We start from the raw sequence: 24,505 nt of genomic DNA, 5'->3' as shown, positions 1-24,505 counted from the left end.
TTGACACTAAAAATCAAGCAGTAAAATTTTACCAGTCCGTGTAATATGTTTTCTGGAACTTGAGAAAGAAAAAATATCAAAAATTGACAAAATTTTAGATAAACTTAAAAAAATAGCAAATTTTTATCAAAAAACTGCTAACATTCGAGACATTAGAAAGTTGAAAACCATTGCATTAAATACTAGAAACTATGCAATGCCCTATTATTAAACTTTCAAAGAGATTCTCTGACCCCTGAGGCTGGAAAAACTCAAAAAATGATCAAATTATAAAAAAAACTTGAAAAAAATTGCAAAAATACTATCATTTTGCGTGTTTATGTTTGTAGTATCAAAACATAGAGCTCATAAAATGGTCATAACAAGTAATTTTGTCTCGAAAAAGACCTTGATTCAATCTTAAAAACCTTAATCGAAGACTAATCGAACAAAAAACCAAAAAAATTTACAAAAAGTCAATGAAAAATGTGTGAACATCTTAAATAAAACACAGCGCCCGAATACAATTCAAATTCTTTGAATTGTAAAAAAAACCACGATGTCCCCAATAATAGCTGCTATCGCTTCGCGGCTATTAATAAAATAAATGGTTTCAAAGTAATCAATGCCATAAACTATGAAACTGAGCACATTATTTAGTTTCCCTGAGAACTTGTTACAGCTTCAAAGTGACATGTCTGTGGGCAACAAAAACTTTAGTTGCCCACACCAATTCAAACAACGGCAGATAATCATCATTAGAACAAATGCACCACTTCGTTAGAATATCACGAGGGAAAACTAAAACAAAAGTCGGATCTCTTCCGTTTGTGCCCCCCCCCCCCCCCCAGTGACAGAGCACGTGTCATTACATAGTAAATTATTATGTAAAAATATTGCACGTGCGTCTGGGGGTTGCAAATAATATGCACCCACTAAGCTGGGGGGCACAAACGGAAAACATCCCAAAAGTCAAATGGCTGCAAAAAATAAAAACAGAAGATACAAATACCAATCGGTTCATTTTAAACATTCGCAATGAGACATCAATCAATGGCAATGAGAATCAACAAAAGTATTATAAAAAGTTTGAAATTGTTAACAAAATCAGTGTTAAAAATGAAATGTTCACAAAAATTATTAACCCCGATATCTACTCTTTCAGGCTAAAATTGTCTGAATAAAAATTACAGTTGAGTATATAGTTCCTCCCCCACAAGAGGGGTCGGGACAAAAAGTAAAATGTTGCATGCAGTAACTTCTCATTTGATTTCTTCTGATGATGACTTTGCAATAATCTGAACATCTTTGCCATCACTCCGCAGTAGGAAATATTTGGTCTTCAAAAAATGTCTTCAAATTTTGAAGTTTTCAAACCTCAGGACTTTCTTAATAAAGCTGGTTTTAAAAGATGCAAGATTCCAAGCTCTAATTCCAAGAGAGGGCTACTTTGTGATGATTTCATTCCACAGACACATTGGAAAGGTTGGTATTGTTAGGGTTGTACCCCACCGAGAGGTGACAACAGTATTTGGTTGGCTCACCCGGAGAGACAGCATAACAAATATTCATCTATAAACGTCTCATCAAAATTGCATTGGAGGAGTACGAAGACCGCAAAACGTTTCGTTTCTAACTGGGAGATCAAATTAAGATCACTTTAAATCATTTATAATGTAAATATGAAAATTTATCAATGACTAAAAAGCAAAGATCGATAACTTAATTTGTCTCTCTTTTCAAGAAAAACGGCTCAAAAATTTCTCTAGAAAATAGGTTCTGGAAGGTTTTCCAATAAAAATTTTCACAAAATTTTACCCGCGAACAAAATACCCCTCTCCGCTTATCTTTGGAGCAATCCAAAAATTTTTGGAGCAATCCAAATTGGTCAGCGTGCTTGTACAAGAGAAAAACCAAAAGAGTGACATTTGAAGAACTAGACCCAACATGAACAGTTGAGCTCAGTTTTTTGAGAAAGAGGGGCCACATATCTCCAGTAGCAAGGAATCATAATCAAACAGCGCCGAGGAAAGCAGAATCCTAATTTTTTTTTTAATCTAGAAAGAATAAGAATATCAGAAACTTGCAAAAATAGGATACTAAAAAAAAACTTGAGGCAGGAAAATTACCCCAACTTTCAGGACATATAATGCAATTTGTAGCCCAAATGCGGACAAGTAAACCTACTATAAACATCTCAATATCCGAAACTAGGGAACCAGAATTTTTCGTAATTTGAACATAGTGCAAAAATACGCTCTTATGTGGCCACCCCGTATTGGTACATAAAACATGAGCAAAAAATAGAAAACTTTTAGAAATCTATCCCTCAATTTATATTATTTTCCTTATCTAAAATCACTCCTAAATGCTCCAAATTTTAATGAAATTTTAACCAAAACAATTAAAAATATTGATCGTGAACTTTCGTTAAAAATATTGAGAAAACAAGAGTTAAAACCGAGTATCTTAAATGAATAAACAAACGAACTCAGGGCCAAATTAATTAGATTTAGAATAGCAAGACAAGCAAAATTCCATGCAGCATTCAACCAAAACCATATCGATTTGTCCACACCTATTAAATTATTTAGCAACAACTATCATTACGTCAATATCATACGTAATGTCAAACTCAAACTCAAACCTTAACTACCTCATTAGCACCAAATCCTTATTGTTATACGTATGCACATATTACAAACTTCATTAGCAGTTCGACGAGTCAAGCTGAAATAGGCCATACGGTACGGAAATGTTTAAGCTATATTCATTGAATTTTGCGATAACCATAGGTATCCCGAACCCCGAACTAGCAAGCTCTATCCAATCAATGGTCCAGAATTGACATGTAAAGCAAAATAAATAGAGCTTCAGAAACTAACAAAAATCGGTTGAAACCCGTTAATTTTGTTAATTCAGTTAAACTGAGATACCGTGCGTATTCAAGCACAATCCTTCAGCGGTAAACTACTTGGTACCGGGTCCTGTTTCTATAAGTCATCGTATTGATTGTACAGCCTATCTAACTTTGACTTATTTGAAAAAAGAATAAACTTTGATATCCTCAATATGTCCTGCTGAGGAACCAACTTTTTCACTGGCTTTAACGAAGCCTAGCATTGCTTCACTAATTGTGTTGTTGAGCAAATAAAAAAAAACGCACACAATACGATTCTTGTTATACTAGTTAATTTTGTTTGACATCAAAAGATTATTAAAAAATATTAACACATAGGGGATAGAATATGCTTGCCCCAAACTTTTTCTATGATAGTTGTCTTGAACTCTTTCGGGGATTTTCAATTTCGAATTATAACTTGAGTTAACAAAAACTTTTGAAAAATTTGATTGTTTCAACTTAGCTGAACAATTAGTTATTGGGCTCATTGAGTGTCAAGTCATGCAGCAGTAATCTAGCGTATAGCAGATATTACTGTTCAGAAAAGTTAACTGCAAAAACGTAATATCCGTAATATCCATTGAAACCACTGGAACGAACTGGGCGGTGTAAAGCTTCCCTTAACTTGGATAAAAGAGCAGCCGATGCAACAAGTATTTCTTTTATAAAATATTATTATCATTATTTTCGAAAATTTCGATTATGCCTAAGTAATAATGCTATCTAGTTATCACAATTTACAGGTTGAAAAAATCAAAAAGGCCAGATTCGCCAAAAAACGCCCCACTTTTGCCTTCAACCTCTTAAACAAACAAACTTTGTTATCTTGTCATCGTAAATAAGTAAGCATAAATTCGCAAATGATTTTGATCATTTCCGAGGCAACAATTGCTGAAACTCCGTACTTTTGAAATTTAGCCCGAAATCTTTATATTTTCAGCTGAGAAAAAAGGTGAAACTTTTTTTTTGTAGTGAGTACCATAATTGCTAACCACTTGATAATTATCAAATCATTAAACTTCTAATTTATCAATCTGTTCAACAAAGAAATTATAAGCTTCCTTAAATCAATCATTTCTCTATGCTTTTCTGAATATAAATCGAGCTTAGGACAAGATAACGTGAAACCCAATTTCACCGGAATGTGACATTCTCCACCCCTACAATAGAATTTAATAATTGTTAGGGTTTGTATAATGTCGGTAGACCGAGTTTCTTGTTTCAGCCAGCGGATACGGGTTCTAGCCTACAAATCCCCAAATCTAATCGACTAGGAAAACAGAATCTTGGAATGCAACTATATTATTATCCAGTTTTTAGTCTCTCTCTCATATTATTTATTCTCTTTCCAGCACTTTTAGAAATAATTATACTGCATTCTGATTGGTTAAAAAATATACTACTTTATATCAATTTAAATACATATCAATTAAGAATTTTATAAGCATCAAAGGAGAATTAGGATTCGGCGAATCAGAGATTCGTCATACTGGCCAGCTTTTTTTCCTTTTAGCACGGCGATTTAATTGTGAAACAGATAATACTAAATCAGAAAGCATCTTTCAGCTGTGAATAATTTAGTATGGTTGCAGCTCCTTTTCTTACAAAATGAAAACAAAATTTTTGTCTTTTTTTCCACTTATATGTTTTCTGTATTTTTTTTTGTTATTTTTCTGCCTTTTCGGGCACCCAATACAAGTTAAATGAATTGAAATCTATTTAGATACAGAACAATGAAATATAATGCACAAGATATTTACATTAGAACAACTCTATATTAGCAACACTGCTATAATCAACAAGCAAGGATAAAATTGCTGAGAGCATCTATCCGTAAAGTAGCGGATGTTTAATACTTGTGCTGCAAATAAAAGTTTATGAAGATAACGTAATCAGTTTATGCTATGCTACTGCGTAACAATGGTTACCTCGCACAAATTTTGCTTTTACAAATGAATTGTTTTTCTTTTAAGCCACGAGTTTTCCAAAACCCAACACACAGCCATACAAAATTTACATGAGAGCGTTTTTTTTTAAAAATTTTAAATCATGCGGGTGGTGCACTCGCCTCTGTTGGAGTACACTTCAGTTCGCTCGGGCAGAGCTGGTGGAATTGTGGGGTAGAATGATCTTGGAGGAGCTTCTGGTGCTGCGCTTAGCAATGGTTGAGCGTAAATGTGTTCTGGTGGTTCAAATCTGGATACCACTCGTGAATTGGGACTACTATCGAACATTTATGAATAATGTGCACGGGGTGTTGCTGTAAATAACGGTAGTCCTCGGTACTAACTGCTGAGACTGGCTTAGTTTTTATTCGTTTTTCCCCGACTTTCAGTCTAAATGGAAAACGCCTGTTAACTTTAATGAAACGATGCTGTAAGTATACATAGCCGAAATGAAGCAGCTGAGATATGCAGAATGAGGTTACACCGAGACCAATCGAAGTCTTCCAATCAATAAAGGAAGAGAAACGGTCGTTAAGATGTGGCTTGAGTTCCCTCATTTTAAAAACGATTGGTTTCGCAAGCTCGTCTAATTTTTGCTGATTTCTTCTGTAATTCGTTGGGATTTTTGCCAGGTTCAGCTGAAACTCTTCTAACAAAGTTTCCTGGGCCTGACCCAAGTCATTACTGTTTGGGAGCTCTGGCAACGACGGCAATTGCTGAAATAACTTGCCCAATGGTGGTGATAGCTCGATATTGAGCCTTACTGCACCTGTCGTTTTACAGGAGGCGAAATCCGATTTGATGAAAATGTTGTTTCCTTCGAGTTCATTTCCACATTTTAATGTTATTACGCACGCACTGCATCCCTGGTGATGTTTAACATCAGCCAAGCCTGTTGAGTTGGAGGGCCTCTCCGTCATCAGGAAATCTGGATTTGCACTTGTGATTAGCCAGCGCCCATATCCAAGATTTTCGGCCTTCTCCTTTCGAGGCAATTTGATGCTTTCCACCCTACAGTTTTCCAGGGCTTCGTACTCGTCTCGAAAGAGAAGGGTAGCAATGCATGAATCCTTGTTTTTTTGCAAAGAGAAACCATTTTGGCAGACGCTGTAGCTAACTGATCCAATACAGTTCTCAAGATCTCTCGGAGTCAGTATCGCAGCGAAGTGACGGTTCTCAGTAACTGCAATATATTCGCTCTCAATTTCCCAGCGTTTGGCGTGGCTGCCATTTGTGGGCATTGGAATCGTTTTCGCATTGTAAACATTCAGCACTGTAGATTTCGTCGCCATAGGTATCGCTAACGTAAAAATGATCCCGATTTCATTACTCAATACGCTTTTAAGCAGCGGAATTTCGTAATATGATAAAACTTTAGAAATCGGTATAGCCAACGAGAGCATATCCGTGGAGTGCAATTGTTGTCTTCCGATGGCTTCAAGAACTTCGGTAAGCTGCTCTTTTGGGAAGAGTGCCATTGGGAGAAATCCGTTCGCCATATGACCCAAGTTCTGGAACATGTTTGACTGAAATGTGTACAATGCTACGCGAAAACTCTTCGCAATAGTGTGTAGTGTGCTCAGAATGCCCTGTAGAGATATTAAGTTGTGGTTCAGCGACGTTCTCGTATAGAAGTACTGATGGCAGTTTCTATATTTGTGGATATTTGCATTGAAAATTTTCATTTGCTCTTCTATTTGCTTGTTATTATCGTTCTGAATATTCGTAATCTCGTCTTGTCGTCGCAGATGTGTCAGGGTCGAAGCTAACACGAATAGTCTTTGATTGTTTCTATCTTGGACTTGCGACCAACGCTTCTGCATTTTATTCACGTGGTCGACCGTTTGTAGAAGGGCTTGTTTTATCAGATTACAGTCTCCTGCAGAGCATGAACCCAGGATTGATGTCAGCGCACATGACAAGGTTGAGCCACTACTAAGTCCGAGGCCGAACAGACCTGCCCCTGCAGCGAAAGTAATTGGCGCTACTCGTGTTGCCCTGTCAAATGAAGTACGTTTTGTATCTGCTGGGGTTAAAAGTGTTTGCGCGGACTTGATGAGCTCTGATAAGTCCCTCTTTGCCAGTTGCAGCTCGTATCGGGTTTGTTTGAGTGTCCACTCAATTGTCAGGTTGCTTTTGCTCATTCTTGTGAAATTGAGTTGGCATAATTCTGTATCAACTTTCCACAGGTCGTCAAGTGTGGCGGCGACTTTATCCAGGTAGTTTTGCAACGAAGCATTAAGAGAAGGAAACGGCAGAACAAACTCCGCGTTGATATAGCGATCCGCTAGGAGAATTTTCCTGTCAAAGTTGAATAGGATTCCTCGTTGGGAGTCTCTAAGTGCAGCGATGCTGGTCATCAGGTGCGTAAAGGCAATGAGTTTCATCGTTTTGGTTTTTTTTCCAATTCGCAGAGGTCGGAAAGTGGAGGACTGTGTGGGGTTGTAGTATTTATAATCGCTCCATCAATATGTGATTTCTGTTGAAATTACTGGCTGGATTGTTGAAAGTAACATTCAGAGTTTTTGTACTATTGTTAAACCTCCGGAATGTTGGGTAGAGTTCATCCGTTATATGTACAAAATATCCTCTCGAGCGGTCACCAAAATTAACTATTATGGCTGCACCAGATGGGACCAGTTGGACTCGTGACAATGCTCCAACTCGATCATTTATTTCTAGACGCATTTTTCTTTTAATGGAGGTGCATGTAGGGAGGCATAGACATCGAGTCAATTTGTAACGTTTCCCTAGAACGGTCTAGTAAATCTTTGATGTAATTGAAGCTGTATTTGTGTGTCCAGAAAATAAGAATGCTGGGCTCGAAATCCTTCTCGAGGTTAATCAAAATGCAATTATTTGAATCCGGGTAGAAAAAATGTTTAATCTCATAAATCTCGCTTTCGAATTTAAGTTTAAGTTGAAAAAGTTCTGCGTTTTGCATCGTTAATCGGGTTGCTGAGAAGGGACGGAAAATAAGGAATGCTTCAAGCTAATAATAATCAATTTCGCTTTTTCTTTGTGCTTTTGCGTGTGAAAGAATTTTGAAATCAAAGTTCTGATGAAAAATAACAATTAAGCAATCGTTTATTTACTCGAATTTATTTTTGTCTGTTTAGTAGAGTACTCAAACTTCTCAATCGAATTTTTGTGTAGGAATAAGCGTGCTGTTGCGTATTCAGGGGATTAAATCGGGGCACAAAATTCAGATTGTTTATATTGTTTTTTCTTAATCCGCTCAAGCGGAAAGTATGGCAGGTGTTCGTAATTACCAGCGCTAGGTAAAATTTCCAAGTTTAGGTGGTGCCGTATTTTGTTGGTTGCTGGGACAAACAATGACGTGGAAGAAATGGGTTTAAAAATGGGTTGTTTTGACAACAGTTGCTATCATATTAGAAAGTACGTCACGGAGCATGAAAAATGAAGTATTTAGGGGAAAATAATTTGAAAACCAGCTATTAAAGAATAAAAGGTCACATTATTCTTTGATATGGTATTTCCAGCAATTCAAGATGAATGTGTTTGCCAAATTTGATACTGGACTTTAGAATTAAAATTTGGTCAAGACTTTCAAGGGAAAGTAACAGTATGAATCGTTCCTCAAAGTCGGGTGTAACTATTAAGATGTAAAATAAAAGATCCTCGGAATAGAAAGATGTTAAGATTTGAAGTGAATTCTGTTCAGTAAAGGCCAAAACAATTTTATTCGCATGAAACTGTGTAAAAAAGGGTAATTCTGAGCAAAGAGATATCATAAAGTCCACGTACTGATCGTTCATAATGATGTCTCTAAACACAGAAGTAGTTTTTTTTGTTTTCTTTTAAATGTTTCCTTCCGTTTTTGTTCCCCTGCCTTTTTCGCTAGTTTTCAGTTTTTTTTGTTTTTTTTCTGTTTTTTTTTCTTTTCTTTTTTTTTCTGGCCGGTGTTGCCCCCGTTGCATCGCAACGGTGTTGTTGTTGAGGATTGTGTGGTGCAAGTGAGGATCGTACCGGACGCCTAGCCGGTTTGCTTTCTAAGTATAAGCAAAAGGGGTTAATTTATGCCCAAATTTTTTTGAGGTCAAAAAACTTAGCAATTTTCAGGTGGACTAACCGAGTGCATTTTCAGATTGAAAATGGAAAACCGTAATGAAATTGTGAAAAATGATGGTATTCAAATGTTTTGTTGCAAAGATGCTACTTATTTCATGGAAAAGGGGGTCTTTCTATCGCAAGTTCCTGGACGTGCAACTGAGTGTCCAGTTCTAGAAGTAGAAAATTTAGTTGTGAAAGGCAGCAGCCAGCAGTGTGATCTGTGGGTCGGGCTGTTCATTGGGCTTGCTGTTTGTGTGTTGGCTATTGTTTTGTACAAGAAGGTGAAGAAGTGTTGGGATCAATTGAAAGCTCCAAAGGAATAAGCTTAGAAATGCTTAGAATACTGTTTTGTTGCCTTTTAGCAAAGCAACTTTGGTTACTGTGACTGACTCTTTGTGACTTGTTTTTTATTTAGAGTGGCTTAAATTTTACACTTTACTTGTACTCTACTTGAATTTTCTCTTTGTTTTAGTGCAACTTGTCAATTGAATTCGGGCTTTCCTTTTTTTCTGAGTGAATATGAGTTAACTAATTAAACTTTGCGCTTTTGTTATATATCTTCAAACGAACTGAAGACAATTTTGAATTATTTCAGATTGTATGGTTTACACAATAAGGTACGGCATGGTCTTGTGGTAACAGGCGGACAATCAACAGAAAGTGTAGCAATTTCTACAAGAGCAGGTGAGTAAAGAAAAAATAAAATACGTTTTTATCAAAGACAAATGCTGTGTTCAGTTTGGGAAGGGACTCTGTTTTATGTCGGGAGTTCAATTGGATTTAAATGTTTTATTGTAGTTAAGGTGTTCATTGGCGATTACAAAAATAACTATTACTTCAGTTTTCGGGCAAAAAGAAATGATTTAAATCAAATTCGGGTGTTGACTTTATTATAATATACTTTTTTTAAATTAAATTACAATTTGTTTGCAAAAAATCCGTTTTATGTATTGTATATTTAGTAATGGAATTAAATCTCTACATGAATATAATGAGCCAGCTAGAGGACAGAAATCTGAAGAACCGCGAAGCGCTTGATTCAAGCGCATTGCGTAAAATTTTCTTAGGACGTCTCAGAAAGTTTATATTAATAAACGGTGCACTACATTACGAAAACGCTCTGGTTCCTCTGAATTCAGAGTTTAAGCGTGCAGTTGAAGAGTTGCACGAGCCGGGTGATGGAAGTAATTGTACTTCCATGAAAGCGCTTATGAATGCGCTCCGGAGAAGCGGCATCAGGCTGCCCAGAGCTTGGGGTGGTCTTGTAATTGCGGTTGAAAGGTAAAACACACGTAGAAGTAATCTCGTTTTAGATTTTCTGAAATTAATTTTCTTTTGTAGCTATATACATCACTGTGTACCCTGTTTTCTGGCGAAGAACCAGAATTACAGGCCCAAGTGTACGGGTATACCAGTTCAGTTGCGGAAAGATCTCTGCAAGTCTTTGGGCTACCAGTTCTGGCGCTGCTCTGTAGAAGAGCAGAGATATCGTGTCACACTGGGAGTGCCAGAACGGCAGAATATCAGATTGAAGAATGCAGAAGGAAAGGGGGAGTGTCTAGTCTCATCCCTCTTCTTTCATTTGACTGGTTATAAATCAAGTAAAGTAGTTTTCTATCTACAGTTTGCTTCCCTCACTTAGTTCATAACTCATTTAAATAATTTTAAAACTCACTTATTTATGTAGACAGAAAGCGAAAGGACCGTAGTTGCGAGAAGCTACGGATAGTAATTGGCTCAGTAATGAAAACGGACAAATTCCAAAAGTGCTGCCTTCAGACAATGAAGCAGAGCGTCAGTGCTTTTCTCGTTCACGAGGAAATGAAAGGCAGGATATATGGACTGACTGAGCAATGGGTAAAAACAGTTGCCTTAGTGTACTACTAAATCTAATTTCTGAAGATGTTCTCACATGATTACTGCATTGCTTAGTATTTGGGCGCTGCCGTTGCTCTTGGGGTAGACGTAATTGTCTACTGGCAGTATCCTGAAGGTGGAGCTTGGGTGCACTATCCGCACAAGGAAGTTCAAAATATGGACCTGCCTTCGTTCTGCACGTTCTGTGGCAGAAATTAAAGAAACGGATTGCCCAGCGTTGTGAGCCGCTGCTTGAACTGCCCCTTGATGGGTTAGCAGCTATTCTGAAAGGATCAATTGTTTCAACTAGAAAAATTGAGTATTTTTGTCTGCTAAAGTTGATTAACACTTAATCTTGTTCAGAGATGACGCAACGTATCTGGGTCCAGGATGCTTAATGGAGTGCGAGGAGCCTCTAAGGAAGGTTCAACGGCGGAAGTGATGCCAAAGACTGGAAAAGTTATGGTGAAATAGCCATCTTTTTGTTGTTTTTCACCATATTTGGTTAAGGAATGTTACATTTTCAGTATGATTCTCAGTATAAAACATACTTAATATCAATTATTTCGATAGGAAAACATAAAGTAACAACCGTATGACGGTCTAAAGGCCTGGCGATTGAGCTTCAACCTAGTGTTGAAGATGGAACTTGGTTTGATTGGTCGGAAACTTACAGGTAGTAGTGGGGGAATCGAAGTGTCGCACAGAAAGTATCCCAAAAAAAAGTTGGTGCAAATTTCAAACTAATTGCTTCTGCAGTTAGTTCTAGTAAATGTAGTATTCATTTGTCAAATCCAGGTGCTTCAGTTAAGTGGTTGAGGAGTTATATCGATTTTCGTAATGGCGTTCGGGTGTCACAGACGGAACTTATGATTTTTCTAAGTTTTGCTTGTTCGTACTGGCGTCTAAGGGTCGTCATAGTAAGGTAGTTTTACAGTCGTTCTTGCTAGACCTGAGGTTGTATTTGCACAGCAAAACTTTAATTTTTTCCCAGTATATGTGCTGTTTTATTGATGTTGTTTTGTGGCAATTTTTTTTTCTATGTCCCTTCTTTGTCAATTTTCAGACTTTTGGTCTTCGATAGCGGGTCTAAGGTTTCAATAAACGGTTGTCTTGCTCTGAATTGACTTTTAAGCTACTTCACGCTTACATGAGGAACCTTTAAATTTCTATTTGGATTTATTTCAGTTGATTTTATGACGATATTTTTCTCTATGTTTTTTGTCATGTTTGCCTTGAGTGTTTGAGTTCAATAATACTTTCACTACGCAAATCTCAAGAAGTGCTGCTTGTATGAGAGAACAGTGAACATTGGTTGACAGATTTCAATGAGGTAGTTGTAATAACCTTAGATCTAATGGTTAAAATAATGGTCTTGACTCCTGTTTCGATTTATTAGTAAAGCATTATCAGGGTGTTCTGGCAGATACAGTCTTGTTTAAATTCAATAGTTTCAATAGATTCTTGTTCACCAGCTAGGAGTGATCAGTTCCGTGCGTTTTTGAACAGTTTAAGCATGCATGAGTGTCAATTATAGGTTATTTTTTTGTTGCAACATTTAATTATATTTGAGTTAGATTTTTAAAGCATTCCGGAATGTTCGTTTGCGAAGGTTTAAAACAATCTTGCTCAAAGCATTAACCCTCCAGACCTGTGTTACGAGGTACAAATTTTAATGTGTTTGTCAAGTGTAGATCTGAAAGCATTGAGCAGGTCGGAATGATGTCCAGGTAAAAACAAAGACCCGAATATCTACAGTAGTGACCCTGTACTTTCAGTAAAATTTTTGCTGAAGCAGTGCATGGTTTTTTTTTACGACGGTATCCCTGATACCAGTTGTCTGCAGAAGGCAACCTGTGCTTCAGTTGCTGGTAAATTCATCTGATTTGTTGCTTTACTATTCTCGGTCAGGTGTCCTAGGACCCAAAGTTAAGAAATTAGCAACCTCACCGTCGCTATTCTGTTGTCTCACAACTTGCAGTTCTAGGTTATTCCAGTTTGTGCTTAATCTATGTCTTCGACGTAACGTGTTGGCCGTCGGTGTAGTCATATCTGATCTCTCTGCGTCAGTTGTTTGTCGATTCTGCTGTTCTCGTCGTGTAGGGAGAGGAGTATAGTGACTCAGATATCCAGCATTGGGCGTTGGTTGCGCCGTAATTGTTCGTATGGGTGTACTGATTTCCACTTCATCTGACGAGGGTTGAGCGATCTGCTGTGTTTGCATTAGTAGGTAGTTATGTAATTCTGGAAAAAATGCAGTGTCCAGTACTTCATCATCGTGTGGCTCAGGTATGTGTGGTGAAAAGGAGATTGTAGAACACTCACCTGCAAATGAAAGGTCCAACGCAATTGGTTCATCATCAATAAACAGGTCGCTGGTCATGTCAGATTCTCTAAGTTCATCCATATCATTATCTGTAGTGAAAACTGTCGTTCTATCTAAAGAACCTGTTTCAACGTCACTTCGGTCTTCTTGATTTTGTAAGCATGCGTCATAACTGCTATCGTTGGTCTCCATTCCAATATCACTATTTTCTACGTCGCTTTCGTCGCGTTCTTTGTAAGGGTCTTGCGTTTAGCTGTTCTGAGCATTGTGTTCGAACTGCGGTCATTCGATCACCTTTTCTGAAATCGTATCGGGGATGAATGCGTTCTTTCTGTCGGCTACATGCTGCTTCAATGTGAGGTGGCACTTCTATATAGTCGACGGAGTGTCCAACTTGAGTAGGCGTAGGCAATGTGTGCCCCACAACGGTGAATGCTTCGTCATGCTCGTTCATTGGTTGTTCATTGGATTGGGTTTCAGGTAGAGGTATCGTTACGGTGTTATTGTTACTCTCTTTGATTGAAACTTTTGGGTGATGGGTTTTGATATTTTCATTATGGTCGTTGTCTAACATTTTTTCAAGAATTTCGTCAAATAACATTGGTTCCTGTTGTGTTTCGTCAATTGTTGGATCTTGAACAAATTCGGCTGGATCTATGCTTTCCAAGTCTTGAACGTCGTACTTTGGTTTGATGGGTTGTAATCGAATGCGGTGTACACATTGTGTGAATTTGGTGTTAGTTTTTCTCACGATGTAATTATTGTTTGTAATTCTCACTTCAACGCGGTACAATGGTAGCCACTTTGTTTTTTGCTTTTCAAAGCTCTGGTTAGGCTTTGTAATTGTTGGGTCAAGTAGCAGACAATATGAATGAACCTCTAATGGAGTTGCTGCACATTTTCTATCGTAGTACGCTTTATATTTCTGATAAGATCTCACATTGTTTTCGCGTGCTGAGCTGAAAAGTTCAGACATTTTTGAGTGGAGTGTAGTTATATAATGGTAATTGTTTGATGGTAAGCTCTTGGTTGAAGTCTGGAATCGTAGGTCGATTGGTGTAATGGGCTCTCGTCCATGAAAGAGAAGAGATGGTGTACACTGAATAGCAGAGTGATATGACGTGTTATGCACAAAACAACCGATGTCAACATATTTGTTCCAGTCAGAAAACCATTCATTTTCATTGACTTTGAGTACCCTTTTTAAGGCTGCATGGCTTCGTTCTAGTAATCCAATAGTTTGAGCGTGTTTCAAAGTTGCGTGTTTGAGTCTTACTTGGAGTAGTTGTGCTAGTTCTGCCAATAGATTGCTCGTAACAGCTGTCACCAGATCAGAAAGAATGACTTTGGGCAAATAGGAATGTCGCATGAATATTGAGACTGAAGCTTTTGCAGTAGTTTCTGCTCCTTGGTTAGTCATTGGTATACCAAAAAGGTATCGACTAAAGACGTCGATTGCAGTTGATATATATTTGAAGTTGTGAGAAGTGGGCAACTGTCCCACAATGTCGATTTGTAACATGTCCAAGGGAAAATTTTGTTCAGATGCAACTGGTTGCAGTGGTGGAGTAATTGTTTCGATCTTCACTGACTTTGCTTGTAAGCATGTTAAGCAGTTTTTAATGTAGTCAACAATAAATTCATGATAGCCTGGAAAGTAAAATTTGAGTCGAAAATCCTGAAGAGTTTTTGCAATTCCGTTGTGGCTTCTAAATTTTGTATTGTGTGAGCGGAAGATAATTTCCTGTTGTAAGTGTTTTGGAACACAAATTTGAAGAATAAAGCTGGCACCTGTTTGATCAAAAAATTTTCTGTAAAGTACATTATTCTGAAGCACAACTCTTGGTAACTGCTTAATGTACTTCTTTGTATCTTCGTTTGAGTGTAGAGTATTGATTGGGGCCCCATTAAGAAGCCATCTCTTAACGAGGGAAATTGTTTCATCTATGTTCTGCTCCTGGGATATGTTTAGCGGAGCCAGTCTGTCCGACAAGTCCATGGTATCTAAAGGATTTGATTGTGCTAAGGCGCTAAGTTGAGTGGTGTAATAGAACTTGGTTAGACTTGTGAGTTCATGCAAGTTGTGTTCGTCGAGCTCCGTAAATGAGTACAGGTTTTGATATTCGTCTTCTAGATAATCATTTTCTTCCTGTTGCGAGTCCACTTCTGGTGTCTGTGCTTAAAGTTCCACACATACATCCATAGTTGGTATTCGATCTCGGAGGAGTAATGAGAGTTTTTCCGAATTTTCAATCGGCAATCGTGATAGGTAATCCGCAGCTAAGTTCGCTCTCCCAGGTATGTGACCAAGTACAAATCGGAATGACAAAACATGGTCTACAGCGTTCCATAAGGATGCTGGAACTTTTTTTGCTTGGAAGAATCTAGTCAGGCTTTTGTTGTGTGTGAGAATAAGTAAAGGTTTATCTGCTCCCCAAACAAGATGAGCAAAATTGTCCAAGGCAAAATGTACTGCTAGGAATTCTTTTGCGTAAATTGACAGTTTCAGTTGTGCGGGTTGAAAGACTCTAGATCCAAAACAAACTGGAGCATACTGTTTCGTCTCATTTTTTTGTGTTATCGTGTAGTCTTCGACCATCAAAACATATCCTGCAGCGTAGAATGAACCATCTGCGAGGATTACATATTGTAGACCTTTCTTTGGTAAACGGAGATTACTCTCGCAGATTGTTTTGAGTTCTTTTTTCATCTGTTCTATTGTTGAGATGTGGTCACAGTTGATTACAAATTCAGTGTCACTTTTAAGTAATTGGTAAAATGGTAGGAGCTTCTCAGCTAGTCTAGGTATGAACGCTTTGTAGAATTGACAAAATCCAATAAATCTCCTTACTTGTTTCAATGTACGCGGTGGTTTTAGGGAATGAAGAAACTTGTCTATTTTTTCAGTGATTGGCGCCATTCCGCTATATGTGATTTTGCTTCCGAGAAAAGTAACAGAACCCTTACCGAATTCAAATTTCTGTGGTGAAAGTTTAAGTCCACTCTTGCGTATGCATTCGAAAATTTCTTTGAGGTTTGCTATCATTTGTTTGGCATCTGTTGCCGCAGTTCCAACATCATCGACATATTGGAAACATTTGTCATTAAGGATGCATTTGTCTAATTGTTGCCGCATGAACGATGAGAATGCACTTACTGCTCTACTGAGGCCTTGTGCTAGTCGCGTAAATGCGTAGGTTCGAGAGGCAAAATTAAATGCCAGCATTTGAATGGACTGTGGATCTGCCATTTGCAGAGCAAAGTAGGCTTGCGAGCAATCTAATTTGCAGAAATACTTTTTTCCTGCCAGATGGGCACCAGCGGCTGAAAGAGTTGAAATGGGAAAATTATGGGCGTCGTAATCGTGCCTAATTAAGTGATTGATTTTTCTTAGGTCTATAAGAAGACGTAATTTGCCTGATGGTTTCCTCTGAGCAAAAATTGGTGACGAATATTTTGAAAATGGAAGAGTTTTTATGATGCCGTAGTATTGAAGGAGAGCCAATTCTATTTGTAGCTCATCTCTAATAAGAATTGGAGTTGGTGGGCTTTGAGTGTATACTGGCCTTTCGTGTTCTGGAGTGAGCTTCACTTTGAAAACGTCCTTTCGACCGACATCGAGACGATGCCTGGCAAAAATGTCATGGTACTCTACAAGAACTTCCTCAAGCTGAGTCTTTTCCTCTATTGTTAGTAAAGTTGATTCCCACAAAAATTGTTTGAAGAATTCTACTCTATCTTCTTTAGATGAGAAAGGGTTCAGCTTCTCCTTCTCTCTGAATTCTTGAAGTTGAAGAAAAATGGTTTTTTCTATTCCATTTAACTCATCTGGGCGTTCACATGTCTCTGGTGTAGGAAACCAAAATGTCTCACTTTGTTGTGCTTTTACTCTATGTTGTCTATGGTTGTTATCTTTGAGGAGCTGCGAAATGTGTTTATGGAATTTCTGCTGAGCCAGGATTGCTGGTTCAACAGGTAGAAGGAAATTGGCTTGTTCTGGGGTGAGAAAGGAAAACTTAGCAATTTTAAGGTACTTTGGTAGGAGTACTAGATTGGGCGAAGCGTTAATTATTCCAAGGTAGACCTCATTATCGCTGTTAAAAGTGTCTAGTGAGCTGGTTAAACAAATTTCATGTTCCTGTTCAACAGAGTTTCATGGCTCCACTATGCCTGTTGTAGATTGTAGGCAGACTGGAAGTTGGGCTGAGGCACAGACAAACTTTTGTTCAAATGGGTTAAGTTGTTCGCAGTTATTAAGGAACAAATCAATTTGTTTTCTATTGTTTAGTCTCTCGGTTGCTTCAATTGATTTTTTTAACCTGTTCAGTTGAAGAGTGAAATCGGGCAATTTCAAAAGTCTGTTTTGAAAGTCTATTACGAGGTTATTTTTGGTGCAAAAAGATATTCCAAGTATTATGTCCTTCATTTTAGGATGCCGTAGTATTGAAGGAGAGCCAATTCTATTTGTAGCTCATCTCTAATATGAATTGGAGTTGGTGGGCTTTGAGTGTATACTGGCCTTTCGTGTTCTGGAGTGAGCTTCACTTTGCAAACGTCATTTCGACCGACATCGAGACGATGCCTGGCAAAAATGTCATGGTACTCTGCAAGAACTTCCTCAAACTGAGTCTTTTCCTCTATTGTTAGTAAAGTTGATTCCCACAAAAATTGTTTTAAGAATTCTACTCTATCTTCTTTAGATGAGAAAGGGTTCAGCTTCTTCTCTCTGAATTCTTGAAGGTGAAGAAAAATGGTTTTTTCTATTCCATTTAACTCATCTGGGCGGCGTTCACAAGTCTCTGGTGTAGGAAACCAAAATGTCTCACTTTGTTGTGCTTTTACTCTATGTTGTCTATGGTTGTTATCTTTGAGGAGCTGCGAAATGTGTTTATGGAATTTCTGCTGAGCCAGGATTGCTGGTTCAACAGGTAGAAGGAAATTGGCTTGTTCTGGGGTGAAAATGGAAAACTTAGCAATTTTAAGGTACTTTGGTAGGAGTACTAGATTGGGCGAAGCGTTAATTATTCCAAGGTAGACCTCATTATCGCTGTTAAAAGTGTCTAGTGAGCTGGTTAAACAAATTTCATGTTCCTGTTCAACAGAGTTTAATGGCTCCACTATGCCTGTTGTAGATTGTAGGCAGACTGGAAATTGGGCTGAGGCACAGACAAACTTTTGTTCAAATGGGTTAAGTTGTTCGCAGTTATTAGGGAACAAATCAATTTGTTTTCTATTGTTTAGTCTCTCGGTTGCTTCATCTGATTTTTTAACCTGTTCAGTTGAAGAGTGAAATCGGGCAATTTCAAAAGTCTGTTTTGAAAGTCTATTACGAGGTTATTTTTGGTGCAAAAAAATATTCCAAGTAATATGTCCTTCATTTTAGGAAGCACGAGGAAGTTTTCAATGAAGGAACCTACAGGTAAATCAAACTCGATTTCACAACAGAAAAGGACGTCGACGGGGTCGTTGGATGCTACACATACTTTAAAATCTGGTTTTGAAGTTTTGTTTCTAATGGAAGATGGTGATTGAAGCTCAATCTGCTTAAAAACATCTATTGACAGAGCACTTGTAAAAGCACCGGTGTCAATCAAGACGGGAAGCGTCAGAGGTCCTGCTCTTACGCTCAGGGTGAGTGGGCAATAGCCTTCTGATCTTTCAAGTGAATATAAAAAGACATGTTCTGTATAAAAATCAAAAGGTTGCATGTTATGTTCATTGAGAGAATACATGTTACGTGTGTGGGCTTTGTGTGGCTTATTTAGTTTTTTTTTATTGTGGTCGAATGGAACATACTGGCCTATGTTCCTAGTCTGTGGAACACTCCAGCAGTTACTTTGTGTGTGTCCGTATTTTCCGCATCGTCTGCAAAACAATTTCCTGTTAGGATGAGGTGAACCTCGGTTGCCCTGGTTACCATAATTTCCTGTGTTCGGATAATTGCTTGAATTGTTTTGCCAATAACCTCTTCCTGGATTTCCTCGCCAATTCGATCTTCCTCGACTGTTGTAGCCTCTGAAGGATCCGCGTCCACGGTTGGAATTAGAATTATGAATACTGTTTTCTAGCTGAGATGTCATGTTGTCCAGCTTCTTGCTGAGTTCGTCATGCATTTTCACCTGGCTATTTTGTAGCAAATTTAATTGGACAGTGTTGTCATCCGAATAGCCCAGTTGTTGGAAAGCTCCTGGATATGAATCGTCTGGGTATGCGTTCATAATCCACAGCTCTCTTGTGATTTGTCTGCCAAGTTCCTCAACATTTCGCTCTTGTGGTTCTTTCAGAAGCTTGCGTTTGAATTTTATTGGCATTCCTTGGATGAAAGCTTCCTTCACTCTTCGAGTTCGTTCATCCGCGCGATCAATGGCTGCGCCATGTGCGACTGCAGCAACATTAGGGAACGCTCTTAATGCAAGTCGTTGTAATTCGACAATGTAGTCTTCTGGAGACACTTTAACAGAGTCGAATTTGCGTTCATGGAACTTAATTCTATGAAACTCCTGATTCGCGGTTTGATTATAACGGTCCCTTAGTGCTGTTAAGGCGTCATTGAGGTCGTTGCGGGTAGCATCAGCCAGTCCGCTATAGAAGCGCAAAGCGCCTCCAGAAAGGTTGAGTTTTAAACATGCTGGTTGTTGAGCTTCAGCAATTGCGCCAACCGCAATGCCTGCTCGAAGCAGACTTTAAAATTCATCAAAATTTTCATTTGAATTACCTGTAAAGGTGTGAATTTTAAGAAATGGTTGTAAGGCCTTGTTTGGGTTTTTAGAGAAACTATTTTCTGTTTGGTTCCCTAGGGGTTAAGGAGTGCAAGTTTGCGAGGCTTCTTTTAACTCAATTTTCAGAGGTTAATGAAAGAGTACGTTATCATTAAAAACGAATAGCACTAGTGAGTGGTAAAAAGAGTAGCACTATTGAGGTAGGGGGCGAAAGTTAAAGAAAAATAATGCTCAGCACCATTTGATTTAATTTGTTTTTACTAACATTTGTTCAGAGATGTTTCGTAGTCAGTTCATTCCAACATTTATCTGTCTCTGTCCCAGCTTGAAAAATTAACAGGATTTCTGTGCAGTTGAATGTTGGTCTAGCCACGTCAAACTAGTGTTCAGGAAATCAGTTAGGGATGCCACTCACGGAGAAATCACTGGGTTGTTATAATCATTCGTGTGTCTTGTATCGGCATTGGAGATAGAAAGTTGTTTGTAGACATAATTCTCCAACAAATAAAGAATGAAATATGCGATGCTGGATTAATTTGGCCAGCCAACTTTATTGAACCACTAAACCGAAAAATGTGAATTTAATCAATTGTTTTCGAATTGCTGAATAACTTTAAGTTAAACAAATGATCTTCATTATCAGGTGTTGTTTATTAAATCTCAAAATAATTTTGTTTTGTAATCGCTTATTTCAACGAACTTCGACAATATTTTTCAACAAAATTTAATAAGCTGTTATATTGAAAGACCAAACTGAAAATAATGGTTTCTGTAATCTGATTGGTTGAAAATTGGTTTTTCACTAAATGTCCAAATTATTAGGGTAGACTCTTAACCCTTGTCACCATATAATGTCGTAGACCGAGTTTCTTGTTTCAGCCAGCGGATACGGGTTCTAGCCTACAAATCCCCAAATCTAATCGACTAGGAAAACAGAATCTTGGAATGCAACTATATTATTATCCAGTTTTCAGTCTCTCTCTCTCTCTCTCATATTATTTATTCTCTTTCCAGCACTTTTAGAAATAATTATACTGCATTCTGATTGGTTAAAAAATATACTACTTTATATCAATTTAAATACATATCAATTATGAATTTTATAAGCATCAAAGGAGAATTAGGATTCGGCGAATCAGAGATTCGTCATAGTTCGTTCATTACACTGTACGTACCGTTATCAGTGCACAAACAGGCATTAGTTCGCTCATATGATTGTAACAAACTTTGTTCAAAAAGTTCTCATTATACTTCCCGTTTAATCGTTTCTCTTATAGATTGCTTCTTGCATTAAAGGTTTCTAAAATCTAAACAATTGAAACAAACAGCGATTGAAGTTAAATGAGTCCAATATAAAACAAAAACTCACAGGAAACTATAAAATATAAAAGCTGCAACCAAAGAACAGCTATTGGAACATTAGACACGGCTTTCAAAAAACTAAAATGAGCGATAAGCCTCATTTCGACTGTTTAATTAGCTGAACTTCTTTTCAGTAAAGCTAAACAAACTCCTAGAGCTCGGAAGCTAAACAAAACCCGAGTAACATGATGAGAGGGTACAGTAGGTTAAAAACCAACTGAGCTTGCTCCAGGTCAATTGACAATCAAAATGCATTTACGTCATGTGATCTTAAGTTAATTTTGAAACTGAATCGGTTATAACAGCGACCATAAAATGAAGCTGTCAGCAGTTAATCATTACTTCTATAAGTTCTATTGTTTTTATAAACAACCACATGCCTCGTAAAGTTTCACAGCTCCCCTTTAAAAATTGGAACAATTGTTGGTGAAAAGCAAACAGGAATCAACAGACAAACAAACAGAGCAAAATGGAAAGACTCTAAAAATGGAGGCTACAATAAATAACTGTTCATATCAAACTCGTATCAAAAACAGATGGTAAGACTCACATTACGCACTTAGTTTTTAAACGCAAAGTGACATAATTTCAAACAGCACTTTCTGAAATGGGAACAGGCTCGCTTTCCAAACCAAGTTAATAAATGTAGCACATTACCAAGCAAACTTTTATTTTAACTATTAGCAATGCATAGCTTAGCTGTGTACTACTATGGCGTAATAATCATCATTACATTATTTAGCTTCTTTTTATCTTCTACTCGAAGCGCTGACGTCACGAATGAGGGCTGGCCAGTTCCAACATGCACAACAGTGGTTAGAAACCCTCTTGAAAAATACCTCTACATATTTTTTTCCCGACACAACCGACTCGCGTGAAGCAAACTGATATCAAAATTTTCACTATGAAACACCTTATGGTGATAAATTTCTCCATCTTAAAATCTCGGCTATCGTAAAATTCTGAGGATAAAATTAACATATTAAATTGGATTGCGGGCATGTTTGATGTCTCGTTCCTTCTTAATTAAAAAAGGCAGAAACTGGCGTTAAAAAGAGAGGAATGCGGAAAACTAGTCAAAAGAAAATGAATTATGAACGACAGAAGTATCAAACAAAAAGAAAAGATTCTGCACAAAAATTACAGAGCGAAGGGAAGAAAACAATGCTGTATTGAGATTAGGAATCAAGGTAACTCATCTGTCAACCAGTACAACGGGTGAGCAAAAATAGCCCACAGAAAGTTTCTCACCTAGCTCATTAACCTCGCTTTAGTTGCCTAACTGAGCAGCACTCAGCTGCCATTTTAAACAAAACCGGCAAACTGCCCGAAAATAGCCGCCGTTGACCCGCTTGACGCACACTGGGATTGAAACAGAAAAAGAAAATAAGAGTAGAAATTGAGAAAGTATCAAAGTGTTCTCATTTGGTCTGCAAATTCTGCATATTCGGTTAGATTCTAAAATTAAACATAATTCAGTTTCTAAACTGAACGCTATTAAGCATGATTCAAGTGCCAGCTCGCAATCGCTTTAATGAACTTTGATAACCTAATCCACTATGACTTAGTAAGCGGGCTTTATATGTTTATCCCGTTTCTTTTGATTTTGCTCTTTTCACTTTGACCGCATTTACTGCATTACGTAATTCAATGAGTGAAAAAATTCATAAACCATTCAGTTGAAACACACAGTGAGGTAAGTCAGAAGTCAAACGTGAAAATCGTGATTTATGTAAAACGAAAAACGTGTTTAAAAAGTAGGGCGAATTTTAAAAAAGGAGAGCACCTAAATAATAGCCGTTGAGAGGCTGACGGCGGTTATTAAAAAGAAACTGCTGAAATTAGGCAATTCAGTTGACAGTAAAGAAACTTGTGATCAAAAACACAAATGAGTCCTGACAGAACTTCAAGTCTTTATTGACGAAATTTCCTATAGACTAGAACTTTACGCCTAATTCATTTTATTATTATTAGATCCCAAAACGTAATAAGTCATAACTGACTCACAAAATTTTGTTACTGACAAATAAAAAACATAGCCGGCAGATTGCAGGAAACTAGCCGCGATAGACGCTTGTGGCCTACCATGAATTGAAACAACTAAAGAAATAAGATTGACAGATCGACCACTAGACCTTTTGGGTTAGAATCGGACTGTCATTTTTATATGAGACACATTTGCTCTACAAGGAAACAACCCTAATGGAGCTTTTTGAAAATTACTATTCGATATTAAAACTCAAGACTCTATTACTCAAGAATTAGGGCATATAAGTTTGGCACTACTTAGATGCACACTATTGACCTTTAATTAGTAAACTAGCAAGCCCGCATAAGCATCACAAAATCATATCCGAACAGGTTTAAAAGAATATAGGATTTTTTCGTGGCAACTCGGGTTCGAACCCTTGCCCCTCGTTTAACAGCCACAGCTCTTACCTCTTAGGCTACCAACGAGTATTTTTGACGTCCATTACCTTATTTAACAGCAACTTTTGGTTAAGCGACAATTTTGGCTTTGCTGTGATTAAGGTGCGCTATGTTAAAGGAGCGCAACGAATTTGCATAAAACGAGCTTCTACAACCAAATCCCAAATTTATTTCCGAGCACATTATACATCCTTTTCCTCCCCTACTTGGGCTTGAAAAAAAACATTTGCAGAGCAGGCTCTTAGGCAAGATTGCGTGGGCTGCATTCTTAAGGATCGTTAAAACATGTGAACATAGGAGCGCTGCTAAACATTGCGTTCAAGTGCAACTTACATTTAATATATTAGATGAGAGGGAGAGAAAGAAATGGAGAAAGAAAGAAAAGATAAAGGAATAAAGAAAGAATGAAAAGAAGACATCAGTAACAAAAAAAAAACTGAAGAGGGGAACAAAAAAAAAGAAATGAAGAGGGGAAGAAAAAGACAACCAACTCACCAATTTTTTATCCCAGTAAACGATGCATCCTTTTCCTCCACGACTCGGGATCGAACCCATGCCACTCTCTTCACAGCCACAGGCCTAATCCATTGCGCTTCCGACGCCTGTTTCTGTTGTCTATTGAACTGGATACATTCGAAAAATATTGGTCGATGGCTTTTCGTCTCGCTTGTTTTTGCTAAGCCGTATGCTTAATGAGCAAAAAAACATTTGCAGATCAGGCACTTAGGCATGGTCATGTAGGCTGCATGCTTAAGAGTAGTTAAAACATGTGAATATAGGAGCGCTGTTAACCATAGCGTTCAAGTGCAACTTACAATTAATATATTAGATATAGAAGAATAAATAAGAAGGGAAATATTGAAGGGAGCAAGAACGAAAACAAGATTCACCATTTTTGAGCCAAAAAACA

General features: G+C 37.7%; 2 protein-coding genes across 2 annotated transcripts in view; one reads left to right on the top strand and one right to left on the bottom strand.

The window, feature by feature from the left end:
* LOC142344128 (mitochondrial ubiquitin ligase activator of nfkb 1-A-like) overlaps positions 1-24,505 on the bottom strand; it is a 145,648-nt gene that overhangs the window by 4,593 nt on the left and 116,550 nt on the right. The gene's annotated exons all lie outside the window — the stretch shown is intronic.
* Positions 21,747-24,505, top strand: part of LOC142344739 (angiotensin-converting enzyme-like) — a 60,523-nt gene continuing 57,764 nt past the window's right edge. The window contains exon 1 of the mRNA XM_075396631.1: positions 21,747-21,980. Coding sequence (XP_075252746.1) covers positions 21,852-21,980 — 129 coding nt within the window. The 5' untranslated portion in view covers positions 21,747-21,851. The remainder of the gene's footprint in view (positions 21,981-24,505) is intronic.

This window comes from Convolutriloba macropyga, chromosome 8 (assembly GCF_964194025.1).
Source record: "Convolutriloba macropyga chromosome 8, txConMacr16.3, whole genome shotgun sequence".
In the NCBI taxonomy this organism is placed as follows: domain Eukaryota; kingdom Metazoa; phylum Xenacoelomorpha; order Acoela; family Convolutidae; genus Convolutriloba; species Convolutriloba macropyga.
Note: the sequence above shows the minus strand (reverse complement) of the source record. Positions and strands in the feature narration are given on the sequence as shown.